The sequence below is a fragment of the Aulostomus chinensis genome, chromosome 11, assembly GCF_037954235.1.
Source record: "Aulostomus chinensis isolate RoL2024-O1b breed Wild chromosome 11, RoL_Achi_v1.0, whole genome shotgun sequence".
In the NCBI taxonomy this organism is placed as follows: domain Eukaryota; kingdom Metazoa; phylum Chordata; class Actinopteri; order Syngnathiformes; family Aulostomidae; genus Aulostomus; species Aulostomus chinensis.
The window spans coordinates 8,803,573-8,822,785 of NC_141330.1; the positions used below are offsets into that span (position 1 = coordinate 8,803,573).

General features: G+C 45.1%; 1 protein-coding gene across 1 annotated transcript in view; it reads right to left on the reverse strand.

Moving 5' to 3' along the window:
- Positions 1-301: 301 nt before the first annotated feature.
- The window catches only part of erfl3 (Ets2 repressor factor like 3), a 48,205-nt gene continuing 29,293 nt past the window's right edge, over positions 302-19,213 (reverse strand). Inside the window, exons 2-5 of the mRNA XM_086218151.1 lie at positions 14,180-14,414; positions 4,511-4,626; positions 3,151-4,289; positions 302-3,001 (exon numbers count right to left, since the gene is read on the reverse strand). Of these exons, the coding sequence (XP_086074277.1) occupies positions 2,336-3,001; positions 3,151-4,289; positions 4,511-4,626; positions 14,180-14,414 (2,156 nt within the window). The 3' untranslated portion in view covers positions 302-2,335. The remainder of the gene's footprint in view (positions 3,002-3,150; positions 4,290-4,510; positions 4,627-14,179; positions 14,415-19,213) is intronic.

A 19,213-nucleotide genomic window follows, 5' to 3' on the forward strand; every position in this document is an offset into this window, starting at 1 on the left:
GAAAACATTGTTTCATGTGTGTGTGTGTGTGTGTGTGTCTGAGAGAGAGAGAGAGAGTGCATAGATTGAGGAGAGGGTGTTTCAGAACAGGTTCTCACATGTCAGAGTTTTCCAGGCTATGTTACAGTAATGATTAACCCCTTTAACCTCTTCTCTCTCCTTTGCCTCAACCCAGACCTGCTATGAACTCTGAAGCATTATGCTAACTGGCCTAGGAGAAAAGACAGGATTACTACTTGACTAATAATCCATGAGCTAACTCTGAGTTCAGTCCCCCCCCCCCCCCCCACACACACACACACACACGGAGAGATGACCTGGGGCCAGGACAGCACAGGTTGGAGAACCCCTGCCAAGCTGAGCCAGACTCTACAGACAGGAAAGAGCAGAGTGCTGTGTGCTAAAAGGGCAAGCTACTGCAAATGAAGTGGTCAGCACAGTGAAGCACACATCTGACTCATTAGCAGTCTGGTCCAGTCCTGTTGTTTTCCTTTCCTCTGGGTCTGAGGAAACAAATGTACAAACCCAGACCCACCCTCTATCTCGTATCCAACACTCAAATTAGTCTGTAAAAAAAACAACAACTCCTGAATCAATCTTTAAAATGCTATGGTTCTTTAAAATCTCGCTTGTTTTAATCATTTCATATAGAATATATAAAGATATAGTCTGTATGTGTGTTATTAGAGCTCAGTTTTGTACATGCTATAAAAACAAGGCATAGAGAGGCAGTGTGTGTGTGTGTGTGTGTGTGTGTGTGTGTGTGTGTGTGTGTGTGTGTCTGTGGTGTGTGCATGCGTGTGCATGTGTGAGGTCTCAAGTGATCTCTGCTCTCTCAGACTGGAACACAGACACGGCAGTCTCTGGACCCGGGGATGACGCCACTAACAGGAGAGAACCGGAGGTCCATGTGGAGAGAGAGAGATGGTGCATGACAAAGAGCTAAAGGCAGTGTTGTGTGTGTGTGTGTGTGTGTGTGAGTGAGTGTGTGTGTGCATGTGTGTGTGTGTGTGCCTGTGTGAGTGTGTGTGCCTGTGTGAGTGTGTCTTTTTGTGACATTTGCTGGTTTTGTTTAACACTATATGATTGTTAAAGCAGCTTAAGCTGGTGAACTAGGATTCTGTGCTGCCACCGGGGAACTATGTACACCGTGTTAAGGTGTTGTGAGGCTAGTCAGCAGTTACTGTCAAACACTTCCTCTCCCTGTTGCCTTCCCCTTGTGGTCCCCCTTCCTCCACAATGAGCATCTTTCACCTCACTTCTTTTCAAACATCATGGGGTTAAAATTATGTCAGTGAGTGGACTCTACAAGTGGTCCACAAGAGAAAGAGGGACAGGATAGGAGAGAGAGACAGAAGGTTATACAAAAGCTCTGAGAGAACTGTGTGCCAGAGTCAAAGTCAATGTGTATATGATCTTATGCTGTGATAAACACTGTTTAGTGTCCGTGACCAATGTTTACACTCTGAGTCCCATTCACAGCTGGCTCTTCTTTTTCAATGTGTGTGTGAGTGTGTGTTTGTGTGTGAATCCAATAATCATACAGCAATAGGCATCCCTGAGTGGAGTGGGCCAGGTTTAAGAGAGGTTAAGTCACTCAGTCAGGACCCAACAGCCCCACTCTCCAGTCTCGGAGACCCACTGTCCTTTTCATCCCCATGACTAACTTGACAACGGCTTCATGATCAAAAGAATGATTACTCCTCTATCACACTTTTGTCTTCTTTGGGGCTGTGGGTTTAGATACAGGCACTTATCGAAGTCCCTCATATATATAAATACATACACACACACACATGTATATGTATGTATATATGTGTGTGTGTGTGTGTGTGTGTGTGTGTGTGTGTGTGTGTGTGTGTGGTCTTATAGGAGATTGTGCACACCAGGTTTGCTGGGTTGTAAGGGAGTATGGGTCCCCTGAGGAAAGTGACTGACTGCTGATCCGACTGATGGGGGAAAGAGGCAGGAGCTGTGCTACTGAGGCAGGACACCCAGAGCTTCACTAGCCAGTTAGGAGGTGAACGTGTTCCATGAGGGAGCCTCCCTCTGAATGCAGCCCTGTTACAGTCATTGTGCCTGGGATGGCTGAATCTGAGAGACTCCCTCCTCCCAAATGATGAGCCCCAGAGGAGCCCTGATCCAGATAGTGGATTGGTGGGGGATATCACAGAGCAGGCTGTCTTCCAGGTGTTGCTTCTATGCATGTATGTGCTCAACTGAGGCTTCAGGAATCGCATTTGTCAGTGTGAGAGGGATTACAGAGGAACCATTTACATACTCTTGTGCCACCTCCAGGGCTACTGGAACAGTAGTGTTTGGACCGTGTCTCTCATCAGCAGTCTTTGTTCTCCAGAGACAGTTGTGCAGTGGCACGATGCAGCTCAGCGCTCACCCTGCGATGTGAGGCCAACGGTGTAGCTAAAGAGCCCTCATACGCCAACGGGGGAGGGCTGTCCCCTTCTCCGCTGCCCGTCCCATCCTCTTCCATCTCCATTCGTCCATTACTTTGTCTCTCTCTTTCCCTCGCCTCCTGCGGCCGAACTTTCTTATCATCTGACTCCTCTTGTGAGGCCTCCATGCGCTGGTCTTCACTCCAGCGCCTCTTAAAGCGCAGTTTAAGAGGGATGCACTTGGTCTGGGGAACCCCTGTTGAGCCCATTTGTGGTGGGGGGGTGTTCCTGTCCCCTGGGTCAGTGGGCTCGGTTTTGAGGGTGGGCAGCGTACGATGGACATTAGAGTAAGCGTGCTGTGAGGTGAAGAAGGGCATCAGGCCAGGTGGAGGTGGAGCAGGGGCTTTGAAAACATCCTCATCCAGGTCCTCATCTGGATGGTGTGGGGGTGCGGCTAAGCCATTGGAGAGGTGGTGGTGGTGGTCATGGGCTCTGGAGTGGCGAGAGGCGAAGAGCTCAAACTCTTCATCCCTCTCATCTGGGTCCTCATCACTTATGTCAGTTACCTCCACCTCTTCCTCTGACTCAATATCAGAGATTGGCTCCACCTGGACGGACAAAAACATGAAGACAGGAAATCAGATTGGAAAACATAATTTTAATGAAACAATTACTCAAAATGGAGCTTCACCAAAACCAAATTTGTGGTGTAACCTTTAACAGAGTAGGTGGGGATACCTGGGTCAGGGTATCTCACCTTTATCTTGGGAAGTCCTGCACTGTTGAGGGACTGTGTTGAGGAGGAGGCAGAGATGAGGCCTGAGCCGCTGGCTGAACTCAGGTCACTGCCAAATGACAGCGAGGAGCCAAGACCAGACGTAGATGACATGGACCCGGATCCTGAGCCTGAGGAAAGGGAGCTCTGCCTGGGTTTACCCTGACCATCCCTCTGCTTCTTGCCCAGCGGCGGCGGCTGCAGCTTAAATTTAAAGGGGGACATGTGTGGGGGCTCCTCACCCAGGTGAAGTGGGTGGTGCATTGGATGGGAATGGGGGTGAGGGTGGGCAGAGTGAGGTGGATGTGGGTGATGGTGGGTGGCATGAGAGAGAGGAGGGTGGTGGTGGCGCTCTCCTCCCCTTTCTCCTACTGCTGCTCTTTCGGCTCTCTCAGCGGTTCCTCTTTCTCCGGTCAGACCAGCCTTGTCTGCTGCAGGCCGGTGGGGCTGAGGGATGACGATGTTGGGGTACTGGAGGAAGGCTCTGGGGCTGAGGCCATAGTTGTACACCGACTGAGTATGAGCCTGCAGGTATCGCTTCATGTCCTCTGGGTTGAAGGAGAAGTGGGAGCCCAGCATAGGTGACAGGGTGGGTGAGGGTGTGTAGGGGAGATGAGATGTGGGGGTCATGCTGAGTGCTGGGGACAGAGGAGGGGCTAGAAGGCCAGCACCTCCTGGCCCAGGTAGAGGAGACACAGGGAAGGGGGAGAGGGGCTCTGGGTGAATACGGTGCCCAGCGGGGCCACGGGAGCCTGGGTGGCCAGTGTGGTTGCCTGGTCCTCCATAGATGCGGAACAGAGATTCGTGAGAAAGACGGGGATGGATTATGCTCCGGTAGCCACCTCCTCCTCCACCACCAGGTCCACCTCCACTCACACCCCTCTCTCCCCTCTCCTCTCCTCCTCCTGTGTTGCCATCCTCAATCTCAGAATTGACTGAAGTGCCGTCGCTGCAGTCGCTGACTGAGCCACGGGCCACTCTCCGGGCCACAGAGCTGTACATGCCCGGACTACGCAGGTCCTCGTTTGGAGAAAGGACTTCGGAAGGTGTGGAAGGAGGAAAGCGAAAATGGGTGCCTGCACCAGTGGGGACAGGTGGGGCGCTCTGAGGAACACCGCTTCCTAGAGACATCGAGTCAAGGGAGGGAGAGAGAGGGAAGAGGGAAGAATACTGAGAAACAATATATATTGTTTTCCTGTATAAACCCATGTAATCATGCTACCCTATTGTGGGATTAGGAAACATACACACACACACCCACCCACCCACCCACCCACCCACCCACCCACCCACACACACACACACACACACACACTGCTCTGCTCTGGACAATCCAGCTTACCAGTGGAACCCATGTCAATGAATGGGTAGTTGACCAAAACCAGCTTGTTGAAGTTGAACTTATACGTGAACCTCTTGCCTTTGGTCTTATGGAGGATCCTCTTGTTGTAGTAGTATCTAAGGAGGAACAAACAAAAGATAAGACAGAACCTACATGTAGTAACACTGATGCTATCTAGTTAAAATGTATACTATAACATATATATAACATGTTTCTTATGGAGTCATCAAGGCAATGACACCCTGGCACTCAAACACACACTTTAATTAGCACAAATCTTTCATGTCACCTTCCTAATGACCAGTATTACAGAGTGTTAAATGACACTCAGCAGACCCAGAAAGGGTGAGGTGGGGGAGAAGAAAGGAGATGAGAAGGAGAGAAAACAGATAGATTAGAAGCAGTGGACAGACCCTGGGCAAAGGGACAAACAAACAATTAAGGGATCAGAGGTCAATGTATGTCATGTTGAGCTATTTCAGGCCTGAGGGCAGAGGGTGTGTGAGCATGCATGCTTGACAGGTGGTGTGACTTCTGGTTTTTAGTGTTAAGTTATGAGGTGTCTTTTTAGGTCTTTGGAGGCTCGATTTCGTGTCACACACATTCTGTCTCATTTTGCTGGATGGACCCATCTCTTTATGTAACACCAAAGCAAAGCCACTAATAATTCACCCCATCTTTATCTGTTTATGTAACGGCCATTCTGTTTTTTTTTTCCAGGCCTTCCTTCTCCCATGGTTCCTGCCTACAGTACAAGGCTCCATTTTTATTAACCTTTGTCCAGCTACAGCTCTTTATGTAACATCTCTTTGCTTTCTTCCCCAGATCCACATCCACTTTATGTAACCTCTAGATCCCTGGCTGCCAACCATCGCACACTCAGGGAGACGTAGCAAAGGAAAGAGCGATAAAGAGAGAAAAAGGGACCAAAAAACATATATTAGTCAGGTACAAAAGAAGATCGCATTTCACCAAAACTGCCGACTACCCATTCAAACCAACCCCAGGCTGTTAAACACAAGGTTTAACCTCCCTGCTCTGTGCTCATCATGTCTGCATGCCTACCTGCTTTTATAACACGAGGCTCTGTTTTCCCTTCCTCCAACATGTGTCTGCTGGCACAAGTTGAGTGGAGTGTGCTGGCAAAGACAGGGGCTGCAGGGTATGTAGGCAGTGTCCGAAATTAACGTTTTGACTCACCTGCCAAGGTGGCTGCCTGCTGCTGGATGAAAAAAAAACAAACTCACAGCCAGGCTTGTTTTTACCCACCAAGACAGCCAGTCACACGTTTGATTCGGTATTTCATTGAGATAATAAGATATAACATTGAACATAAACTTGAACCACTGAAGCTGGGTGCTAATCTCAGATTCTCTATTCTGACAATGTTGAGTGAATCAGTGCCCACTGACTATCATTACAGTCAATGGTTGTGATCCAGGCTGTGTGTGTGTGTGTGTGTGTGTGTCTGTCTGGTGGAGGGGAGATGTCACCCTTCACCCCCTCTCATTACGCTTATTATACTGAGTTGTTGGGCCGTTTTTTGCTCTGGGAACAGATTGCTGCTCTTTTTCACTTGTTCTCCTCAACCCTCCCCCTCATCTCCTCCTTTTATTCCACTAATACCTTTCCCTCTTTTTCCCTCTCATCAATACAGCTCCCCATCTTTATCCCAACTCTCCTCTCCCTTTGCTCTCCACTCGTCCCCTGAGGCGGTTGGAAAGAGAGAGAGAGAGAGAGAGAGAGAGAGAGAGAGAGAGAGAGAGAGAGAGAGAGAGAGAAAGGAGAGGCTTGCACTGTTGAAAACATTGTTTACGCCAGGCACAAAGCAGCATGTAATTTCTGCTCAGGGGGAGACACTTGCAGGGGCCAGGAAGAAGGGGAGAGAAGCAGTGTGGAGTGAGGCGAATGGTCAGAAACAGGCAGGAAGTCAAGCAGAATTAAAACCACAACAGGACTGTGATCGAATTAGCTGATGACAGAAAAGTCGACAGGCTGTGTTAGAGCCCTGACGAGGGTCCACTATAAATACAAGGCCTTCTGAAGGCAGGAAAGGAACAAAATTCAATATATGTAAAAAATTCTTCCATATTTGAAAGGGCATAATTGCAACCACTTACTGCGAGGTGCAGGAATCAGTCCTTAAAACCTGGAAGTAGGTTAGCATTGTTGAACATCTGTTTCCCTCATAACAAAATTAGTGGGAATTTTAACTGTCTGAAGTAAGATTAGTGAAAAAAGGGAGGTCGCTCGCAAGTGGCTAATGAGACTACAAAGGTCAACGTGCCGAGAAAAAAAAAGAGGACGCGCAAAGCAAGTTGTGGTGTCATTTAAGTCATTCATCTACAACATATCTCCTGACAGCTTTGAGCTGCTAATAACTACATTTACGCTTGAGAAACCTAAAAAGCGGTGTTATTTTTGATTTCTCACAACTCCATCGTAAAAACCCATTGGTTTTTGGTCGAGGGAACTCGTGTTGAAACTGCTAGCTCATGGTTTGACCTAAAAAAAAATCACAAATTTTAAAATTATGACAGACTCCGCAGATATTGATCCCTTCACCATCTCCAAGTTAATTTTTTATCAGCTCCTTCTACCCGTCTCCATTCAGTCCCCTCTTCTGGCCTTGCTGTGTCCTTCTAAAGTAATAGGGATGGCTGTGCTTAGTGCTCTGTTCTCAGGGTCTACACAGTGATACAGCATCTCTTTGATGAGATGGAAAAATCGTGTAAACACCAACATCTCTCATAATTAGGGCTGGCTGAATCAACACTTTTCCAAAACAGTTTCTGTTAAAACTTCATGAAGGAAGGATTTATTGCAAGGTGGTGTATTGTACTACATTATTTTTAGCTAAGTGTACAGATAACCTGTCAGTTGAGAGTGTAATTGGCATAATCCCAAAGGTAAATATGATCAGTGTGCTGACATCTGTTGGACCCTGGATCATGACAGTTGGTTAGCAGGGAGTGTAGCCAACTCACATTTTGTGTGCATACGGCTAATGCACATAATGCTGAAATGCATAGTTGGAAACAGACAACAACTTTGCGTAATCCTATATCCACGAGTCAAGGCTGTGTTTAGAGCACATGGTCTTTCTGGATGCCCCCCCCCCCCACGCGCCGTCATACAGGCAGACACTCTTTGAAGAGCATTTGAACTCACTTCAAAAGAGAAGAAAGAGATTCTTTGAGTGCCTGTGTTTAGCTGCCCACCACACTCTCCTTACTCTCAAGTCCACACACCTCCCATATCCTGACTCTACAGTATACTACCATCTCATTCAGACATAATGAATCCACGTGTGCCCCCACACACCCTGAGAGCACATCATCCGGGAAATGCAGCTTTATCCTGCTCCCTGTTTAACCAAAAGAGTAGACTGAACAATCAATGCAAGTATGGATTTAGGCAAAGCCTTCGGGGGAACAGAGGGGAAGCTTTCTATCATGTCATGTGTGTGATTCTAGGCCGTGGATTAAGGCTGTGATTACATAGACCTGCTGCAGTCCAAAATGTTGGGATCAAAGCACACAGAGAAACAAAGTCTTTTAAAATGGGAAAAGGTGGCTGAGCATAATTTGTTCTCTTTTATTTCAGATAGAAGTGTTGTAGCCACAGCCAAGTTTCTCTCAGCCCATAATATGATCTCTGTATGAGCTCACCAATCTATTTCAGTATCACTCCACATACAAACACAAATGTCAACACTAAAAATGAATTGAACTAACACACTGGTGTGTGTGCGTGCGCAGGCTGTGCCTTGCCCATTGTTGGGCTGTAAATAGGCGCTGACTGTGACAGGAAGTTGGGATTACAATACTCCCTGTGAGCCCCATGTTTATTTTCTGCCTCTTTCGTCAGCATTGGCTGTTACACACATATCCCAGCCAGATCCACTACTACACACACACCAGCTGCTCACACTCAGGTGTGTGTGTGTGTGTGTGTGTGTGTGTGTGTGTGTGTGTGTGTGTTTGTGTGTCTATGCATGTACAAGTCGAACACATGACAGTACTTTGTGTGTGAGCCAGATTTGATGAGTGTTTACTGTCTGAAAAGGAAATATAATTTGTTTGTGTCAGGATGCGGGCTGGGGGTATGATTAGGTATGGTGTCACATGCTCTGTGTGTGTGTGTGTGTGTGTGTGTGTGTGTGTGTGTGTGTGTGTGTGTGTGTGTGTGTGTGTGTGTGTGTGTGTGTGTGTAGAGCAGGATCTAGTCAGGGTCCGATTAGGCTGATCACATGCTCTGAGGGTGATAATATGCACTCGAGCACAGTCTGGTGTGTATGTGTGTTTGTATGTACAGCTCGTGTGCAGTCCACCCTCATGGAAAATAAAGGCCTCATTCAGTCCAGGACAATAACGTACACACATCACTAATATATGGTGACCACATCCATGCTGCAGATAGAGACAATAGAAACACAAAGTCCTACAGTGGTACAGTGCACTTTCTTTCTGACCCTGGGTGTTTCCACACAATGAGCTGTGATGGCGAGAGGCCTTTTGACCTACAAACAGGCCCAGCCAGCAAGGTAAGTAACACTGTGTGCATTTGCAACAGTATTTCCTGCAGCCTGTTTAGTGGATGTGGTCACAGGGGAAACTTGAAAATGCACACAAAGCAAGTTTTAGGTTGTGTTGCAGTTTAAATGGGCTTTTGTATTTCAGGAGTTTCCTTGGAAGAACAAAAGAGGAACCAATTACGACGCCATCATCATCGTCTTAACATTGTTCAGTGTAACCAAGTCCTCAAACCATATCTTTCCAAATCTGATGTTGATCTGGTCAACCTTCCGGGAGGATAACAACACAGTGTAAAGAGAGCATGATGTTTTCTGTTGCCAAAAGGTGGTGCTATGACTAATCTACCAAAAATTGAATGGCTTCTTCCTTGGCTCATACTAAGCCCACATTTGGCAGAAATCAGCTTCATCAGCTTTTCTGCAAATTCTTTCTGACAGAAGGAGGCAGACAGAAAGAGAAGCGCTACTGAAAAAATTACGTCCAACACCATGGCCAGTAATCCCATGAAACCTGTGATGGCAATTTTCCAGTTGTGGTGGTCCATCACCGCTAAATACATTTTGGAAAACGGCCCACACATGTGCAGGCAAGCACGCTTGGGTTAGAGTCTTTGTACAATGGTGCATTTGTGTATGTGGATCTGCACATGTTAGTTTGTTAATCTTTGCCAGCTGTGCATGGTGGTCCCCCTGACCTCTGACCACCATGTTGGAACCAATGTGGGCTGCTGACCGTAGAATAGGAGGGGCTGGAGGGCCTCAAGGAGCTGGGACCTCTTAGCATGATTACACTCATTAAGTCTGCAGTTTGCAATGACTTATTAGAAACGAGCTTCATTTCCTTCACTTTCCTTTGTAGATCAGTTGAATAAGGAGGGGGGGTTTAACCCTTTTATTCATGGTCATGTCATGGTGGTGGAAACACTGCTGCTGCATGCTTTCATTCAAAATTTGATCCAAAAATGTGTCCATGGGTTGAAATCCTCTACAATAGGACATGGCATTATTTTATTTTATGCATTAAATTCACCATCATGTGACAGAGCAACACACTTATTCATTAATAAATTGAATGACAAGACTAAACCTTTCATCGTTGTCATGTCCACTTGCACACATGTGCACGCACACTTGTGTACAGACACACACACTTACACAGTGTGAGTGTAATCCTCTCAACAGGAGTGGGAATTTCGCAGCGGCCGTGGGAGCGGGAGATCAAGATGACGCATAGACTGAGGCTGTGTCCCCTCAACGGAAAGGCAACACATACGCACAGGTCCACGCACAATACAGCAACCCTGATAAAGGGAATTTCCACCATGTGCATGGCAGGCAGGAAGGAATAAGATCATCGAGGTACAATTTATAATCACAAAGGCTGGCTGGGTGACAAAAGGCACACTTCAAAACAGACGTGGCTTTTCAAGTATGTGTGACTGTGTGTGGATGCTAATTGCCACATGCTGATTGTGGTCTCCATTATTAGCGGCCTCTTGGTTTTCACCATTAGAGGACTAAAGTTGGCCTGCACTCCAACAGCTGGCACCATATGGGGACTCTACATGTATGTTGGAGTGCCTTTTTCATAACTTTATTCATCTTTGGTGCCAACAGTCCTCCTGACACATTTCTCTTGCTCTCTATTTTGAGAGGCTTCATTTGAAGTGACTCTTTTAGGGTTACACAATAGTATCAGTAAGGCATTGGGATCTATCAGTCAGTGTTAAATATATTGGTACTGGTTCACGGGGGGGGGGGGGGGGCATGGCTCAGTGGTAGAGTGACCTTCTAACAACCAAAGGGTTGCTGGTTCAATCCTCACTTCCCCAGGTGACCATCTTGGAGTGTCCTTGAGCAAGATACTGAACCCCTAACTGCTCCTGATGGCCCTATGACGGCCTGTGACATGTTCAGGGTGAACCCCGCCTCTCACCCAGTGTCAGCTTGGATAGTCCCCCGCGACCCTTAACAGATAAGCGGAATAGAAAATGGATGGATGGCATGGGATGGGTATCAGTCCAATGGCTGATATCCTTTGCTCAAGTATCTTCTTCTTTGCTCATCCTCTGTTATTTATGATGAGGAAACACTGCAGCAAATGCATGATTTAAGATGTTTTCTACTTTCTGAAAAATAAAAAACATCCCTTTTTCAAATTTCCAATGTGTGCATGCATTTTTCAGTTTGTACAAAACGTGTATATTATATAAAACTGCTGTAAATCAGTCGTATAAAAGTATCGGAGTAAGTAACATGTTGGGGGGGGGGGGGGGGATCCAATATCATGCATCCCTACAACAGATCTAGAGTCAAATCAGGTGAAAACATGGACTTGGGTGACTGTCTCCTTCTCAGTTTTAGCCAAAAGTGGCTTAGCTCAATTTATCGACCCAGTGGGGAACAACTTGACCAGAAGAGGCAGGGAGTGCCAGACAGACACTAGGAAAGACTTCTGTGTAGAAAAGTTGATGATCAGCCTGTGAAGCCGGTCCATCAGAGGCCACTAAGACCCACTATATATAAGCACTTACTGCAGCTTAAGCTTCAAATCTGTTACAGCTCGAGAGGATGGACTATGCTATAAATAAACAGCCTGAACACGAGGATCCCCAACCACATTCTTTGTCTTTCCAATTCAGGAATTCTAAATCCGGATTCTGAATGTGTGTGTGCGTACATCGCATATATGATAATTCCCCTACATTCCCATCAGTGACAGACATTCTTTGAGTCTCAACCAGTGTAAATGAGCCGATATGAGTACCACCATCCCAAAGGAAGCAATTCAATTCATCTACTTACAAATGATTAAGTAATGTGGGTTTCTTTATGGTTCTTAGTTTGATCTTGGTCCTGTTTGGATGTAAAAAAAACAAAGCCGATGACACAATGACAGGCTGTACTTACTGTAACCTGGTGCCATGGCAATATGATGTAATACTAATGAGCCGAGATATTTATATAATCAAATCACACTCTGATAATATTTATCTATAGAATCAAAAAACAAAATCAGAAGCATGTGGTGTGTAGCTCAGATTTGATCTATTTTCTGCAATTAATCTCCTTTGCAATAGAGCATTTTCACATGGCGCCCATGTTCCTGGTCACGGTGGGAAGACGGTACACTGCATAATGTCTACCTGAAAGTAATGTGACATCATGTTCATCGGAACACATAAATGTGTACTATGCTATTACAGATCACACCTAATCTCTCTTCTCTTTTATACCAAACACAAAAGTGTATTCCAAACACAAAAAACACACACATATGAAAACACACAGTTTCCTGACACTTAAGGAACTTTCCTATTATAACATGTAGCACTACAATCAGCAAAGTTAGCAAAAAAAAGTGGCTGAATGCTAACCTTTAGCTGTTGGCTAAAAGTAACTCATGGATGACTGCATCCACTGCACCTCTGGATTTTTACTATCCATTGTTTTTCCCTCTGGTCAACCAGATTATTCTTTATTTATTATTATTCTTCTCAATTATTGTTCAAAATAAGGGTGTGAAAAGTGTTGATTTTTGGTCCTCATAATGTTGTTAACGTTAATAGTTCCTTGCTTACGGTGATAATGCACCCATCCAGCATTAAAAGGTGACCAGGAAACTGTACGAGTCATATTTTATAAAACATCAGTTCCTGGAGTGCAAGTAAGGCCACCATCAAAACACTGCCAAATCCCTGTTGTAACACACTAATGGGCTTGGCTTGGTTGGTACTCAAGGATATAACTTCAACTACCAAGTTTCAAGGTGTGAACAGCCAAACAGGTCAGTGTTGTAACTTTCCTTGGAGCCTAATAGGAGCTAAACTGGTGTAGGTTAATACTGTGTGAAGGCATGTGGCCAGGGTCAGTCTTGAAACAGTGTTATGGGCTTGGGGAAGTGCTATTAGTGACCAACAGGACTACTGGAATGTCTGGGAGAAACTGAGCCAAGGGTTTGACAATGTGAGGTCTCAATGAAACACTTCCAGTCAGGTAAGTCCAGAGAAATGTAAAAGTCTGGCACTCTTCCTGTTTGACAGTAGGGCCACGGACGTCCTTGCCAAACCTGACACTATTCCCAGTCAGTGGCGAGTTCTCTTCTCCTTCAGTCTGGGTAACACGCCACATTCCCTCCTTGAACTATCAGTCAATTTACTCAAACTCCACAGATGATATACCTACATACATTAAGGGGAGCTTATCTAGATCACCACAACAAGTCAGCCCCCCCCCCCCCCCCCCCCCCAAATATGACATTTTCCATCCCAAAAGTAGACTCTGACTTATCTGGCCTGTTTCCTTGTGATTCATGTGAGCTTTTTTTAGAAGCTGATCATGATGGGCTTTGAAACACTCCTGAGTGCTATGATAACTATGAACATATTGTTTTGAAAGTGACTCAATAACTATCCCCACCACAACTATAACGACAACAACAGTGCCGAACAATAATGTCAGGATCACTTTCAGAGCAGTTTATATCAACCAGCCAATCAAAAGCCTTCCAAATGTACAGTGCGTTGCGTTCAACACAGCAGAGAGACTCATCACTGAGGTTCAATAAATCCTAACTGTGTTTGATAAAACAAACCGACTTCATCAAGATGCTATCACGAAGGACATCTGTGGCGAACAGCTGTAGTACGGTGCGTCTTTCAGCACCAAGGAGAGAGATGCCTCTCATTTCAATATGTACACTTAATTACTGGTAGGAACAAGATGGTGTATGTGATCCTCATATTCAGAGTGCTCAGGTTCATACACTGGTTAATTGTTTTATCTTTAATAGCCATTTTGGGGCTCTGACACAGGGTGTGCTTTGCACAACTTTGGATACTCACATAGTAATTGTTCCAGAAACTTCATCTTTCTTGGTGTAATTATTGCTAACATCAAAGCTGATACTCACCGTATAATTCCTCTGTTCACACCAGTGTGGATGTACTGTATATTAGCACTGTGGCTATTTCTGTATTGATACTGAATATGTAGATGTCATTTGATTGCAAGGTCTTTAGTGAATTTTAATTTTCATATATGGTCAACATGTAGGATTTCCCTGTATTTGTGAAAACATACAGACACACAGAGGAAAGCAGCATATTCCACAAGTCTCTGGGACATTCTACCTCAGTGCCCTGCTCAGCTTATCGTAGTTCATTTGGGGTTTACACTTCCGGGCACCCCACAGCCGGGCCACTTCATCTGGGTCCTTGATGACAAACTCGCCATAGTCCCCCTGCCATGCAATGACATCATGATACTCCTCTTTCCTCAACAGCTCCAGGATGAAGTGCCACAGCTGGATCTGTCTGGATCCAGGGCTCGATTCGGGCTTGTAAGCCCATTCTGGGAAGGCGAATCCTGTAATACAGAGAGAGTGAAGGGTTACAATGATAGCTGTGAGCAACAATGTACATGTACCTTAAAATTAAACTGAATAACTGATTTGACTCCAGACAGTTAACTTATTTGAAGGAAGGAAAAAGACAAGAAGGCATGATTAACTAGGAGTCAGCAGTTGTAGCTGTTTCAGGTGAGTGGATCTATAAGCGAAAAGAGGATTATGAGTGTCTCGCCAAGTATAGATCACATAACGGCACAGCTTAGTCAAGCACAGAGCTGAGTGTCCTCATTCATATTTCACATGGCACATAGTTGTTTTCTCAATCCCCTTTCCTCTTCTGTTATGCATTTCCCCCCTTTCATGTCAGCTCAATCAATTTAAGGGTCATTCTGGGGCATTTTCTCTTTTATTGGATCATTTGATACAGTAAAAGGGCAAAAATATGTTCGGCAAAAAGAAAAGGAAACATTTTAAACAATATTGGGAGAGGCAGTGAACCTGAATTGCCTTAACCTGCTGAAGCCACAGAGGCCTATAAAAACTCCATCTAACGAAGACCATTGCAGGTTTTTGTATAAACCACATTCCTCAGCTGTCGTTAGGTCACCACCTCACCACAGTAGCTCCTCACAGGAAACACACACACTCGCACGCACGCACGCACACACACACACACACACACACACAGAGTTGCGGCTTTAGTGGGCCTTACAGGACGGTGAGGCGTATGAAAAACGTTTCCACCTCTCCTCCACCTCTTTCCTCTCATGCAGTCACTCTTTCCAATGACCAAAGAAAAACAACATGACCAGTCATCTCTCGTCTGTCCCTCCATCTCTAGACACCCGCTGCTCAAAGGAAACAGACACAGAGCGAGACAGCGGGCGTGGATGTATGACTGTATGAGCATGTGTGGGACCCAATGTACAAATTTTTTAAGAGTTTCATCTGCCTCATGTTTCTGTTCGTAAGATGTTTGTGAACATCTCCCACAAACATTCTGTCGCCTGGGTGATCATGAAAATGTGACACAATTGAGCAGCGCAAGATTTAGCCCTGACTATAATTCATCACACTAACAATCATCATACTAATCTACTGGCAGAATCATCTTTTATTTTTATAGTATGTGATGCAGACACTGCAGATAATGTAGAAGTCAAGCATCACAACATATCGAATAACAGAAGTGAGAAATAAAACTGCCCGCATAACATCAGGTAATACAATACAATAGACCCTATGAGAAACACTATACATGAGTACAGGTTGCAACTTTGTGTGTGTGTGTGTGTGTGTGTGTGTGTGTGTGTGTGTGTGTGTGTGTGTGTGTGTGTGTGTGTGTGTGTGTGTGTGTGTGTGTGTGTGTGTGTGTGGTGAACACATGAAACACACAGATTAAAAGGAGTATTAGAAACAGGACACCTGTCAAAATCAGATGAATTTAAGTGATTCTTCCCCATCAAAGTGTATTTCACATTTAAAGTACTTACAAATACATGTCATGAACCCACAAAGATGTTTTGTTTTCCCCCTCCCAATAAGCTTTTATCATCAATGGGCTGTTAAAGCAATACTCCCCCACCCCCCTGAAGGTGTAATTTGCTTTTCAAGTACTCATTAATAGGTGTTTTGAACTCATTATGGCAATTTTCTCTCCTGCATTACTTCTTTGTGACTCCAGAATGCTGAAAAATCCATTCACATATATTGTGCTTGCAGCTAACGGTGGCCCATCCAAACATGTCTGTTTTTCTGTTGTTTATGTTTCTTTGTTCATTCTGGAGTCCCACAGAAGTAATGCAGGAGAGAAAATTGCCTTAATGAGTTCAAAACAACTATTAATGAGTACTTGACAAGCAAAATACACCTTTGGAGGGAAGCATCACTTTAACAGCCCATTGATGATAAAAACCACTTGCTTGCTCATTTGTTTTTCTTCATCCATGGCTTTATTACCACAGAAAGATATATATAAGGCCTGTATGAAGTCAGTGCTTGCAATGCATTTACTGCACAGCATGCAAATGGCAACAGAGGAAATGAGACAGGCTGGACTGGAAATTGTGAAACAACCAGGCCCAAATCATCAGATTATGGATGCACAGGCCTGTCGATGGATTTACTGGATGACAGCCTGAGGCAGAGATAGATAGCCCTGATAATCTGGGCTGCACTAACCTGCTCTTACCATTTGGTCACTGTTGCATAACACTAAATAATGTTGGTGGCACATCTGCCAGACGTGTATGAATCTGCACACACAAGTGTTGCTGCTGGAACCTTTTTCATTAAAAAAAAGAATACTCAACTCAGATTTGATTCTTATGCAAAGAAGGGAATGGATAGAAGAAGGCACATTTAAATTTCCAGCCTCCCTGAGTAAAAATTTGCTGAAAGGAAAATGATCTTCCTATGTGTCTTCTTACTCATTAATCGTAGGCATTTCTCAACCCCCCCTTCATGTTTTTCTCCAATCACAGTGGTGTATTTGAGAAGCTTGTCCATGAATGACTCAGTTTAACCACCTACTCAACAGTCATTTAAAATATCTGAATATCAGTTTAACAATGTATAATATGCCTACACATTTTCCATCTCAAAATTCCAGACAGGATTTCATTATCATTTAAAATTGTGTAGATAGTGGAAGGCCAGTGATGCAGTGCAAGCTGCTCAGCTGTGATACTCTAACAAAACATGGTTTCTTAAAACCAACATGTGAAATTGCCATTGGTGTAAAAACTACCTCAACTGCATATCTGTTCATGTGATCTCTCAGATTTTCCAGACCTGAAGCAGGCAGCAGTTTGCCTGCATATTAGACAACATTCACCTTTATTTTCCTTTCTCTCTCTTGCCATCCTCCCCCCTTCTGTATCTTTCAAACAGTCAAACAAACATTTGTAGCATAATCAAACCCTGAGTGAACTACAAACATAGAAGCATACACTGAGGGATAACATAAATATACCGGCTGGACCAAATGTGCTTGTCCAACAATAACACACTCAAGTCAAGTCAAGAAGTGGCTGGTCAAACCCCCAATCAGGCTGAGATGAATAAATGACTGGATCTTAACCACTGACCCTTAGGTTCCACTGTCGAGTGGACAACTGCTCAGTCTGCCCCTGAGCAGCTGACTGGAGTGTCACGGGTGTGTACTCATGTAAATCAGTGGGCAAGTGCTAATGTAACTCTGTGAATGTCTCCAAATATGATCTCTTTGACTTTGGCTTGAACCACATAGGTCACACACATCATATTTCAGGTCACCAAGTGAAATGAATCCCTTGCGAATACTGAGAGGACTGGTGGAGCGTTGGTGTGTGTGTATACAAGCACCACAGCATTCTTCACTTTCATCATTTGGTTCATCAGCAGTACAGTCAAGAATTCTATTATGTTGTGTTCACATACCACAGAAGTTTCAGGTACTTTGTAGAACTCAATCTTTGAAGCTTGATTTATAGTTGTGCATCAAATCAACACCATAACCTGTGGTGTAGGTATATGTCGCCGCATACCCTACGATGTGGCCTGATATGAAATTCCCTAGAAATGTAACTACACTTTGTATCAGCTGTGACTGCTCTGCCTTCTAACATAACATTTTGCATTTTCACAAACTCATTTCCACTCCATCTCCTCCTCGGGTCTGAAGTCTTTTTCAACCATTTCAGTTCGCATTGTTGAAAAAACACAGTGAAACTCAACACAGAGGTATATACTAGCCTCAACGCCAACCAGTGTTTCGGTGGTGTAATTGTAGCATGACACAACCAGAGCACTGCAGAAGTATAAACGCTTATCCACAGCACAGGTAACGTTACTCGGCTATAGTACAAACCCACTGTACAACTCTAAATCCATCTTTACCTGTCACAGCCTTTACATCAAAGAGCCGGGATGATGAGTCCTCTGCACTGACAACGCAATAACAACTCCCATCACTTACTTGATGCATGTGTGTGTTAGTGTGTGTGTGAGAGAGATGGTAAGGATTATGTTTAGAGGAATGCTGTGAGCAAGAACAGGTGTCTTTGTCCCTCTATTCACCCAGTGTCCAACCCAAGCTGAGCTATCCTGACTCACACTAGATCAACTATCACACACACACCGATCTCTTTCATCAGCCGTGTATACCCAACAGAAACATTCCTGGAATCTGTTGGTGCGACAGTCAGATCAGTGCGTCAAGATGAAGAAGAGAGGGAGAGGTGCAGCAGGCAAGAGCAGGACCTAACCCCTCACCACATTTAACCTCTTTGACCTCAACTCTCCCTTCTCTTTGGCTCTTTTCCTCCCTCAACCCCATCCCTCCTGGGGGAGACACCAGATAGCCATTACAGCATGCATGTGCAAGCCTCACACTCACACACACACACACACTCGGCATCAATAATGGAGTGACTGGTGTGGACGATAGGGGTGCGCCTAATCTCTGCCCTGGGACACTAGAGAGAGTGTGTCAAGAGGTGTGTATGCATTGTGAGTTGGGGAAAGTGAGGGGCAGGTGGCAGAAAGTGATGCAAAGGGGACCAAGTGGAGAGGGGTGAAGGGGGAGGCAGGGAGGGAGTGAAAGAGAAGAAGGCAAAATGAGATGGGGTGAGCACTGGGACAAGCAGAGAAAAGAGAAAAGATTGAAAAAGACACGGGGGAGGGAGATTGGGGAAACAAGAGTGGGAAGAGAGAGAAAGAGAGACAATGGATAGTGGGAGAGGAGAGAGTGGGTGGATGGAGGGAAGAAAGGAGGGGGGATTAAGGGAGCGATGAGATCATAGCTCGTCTGGTAGTCTGTTGTCATCCAGGTCAG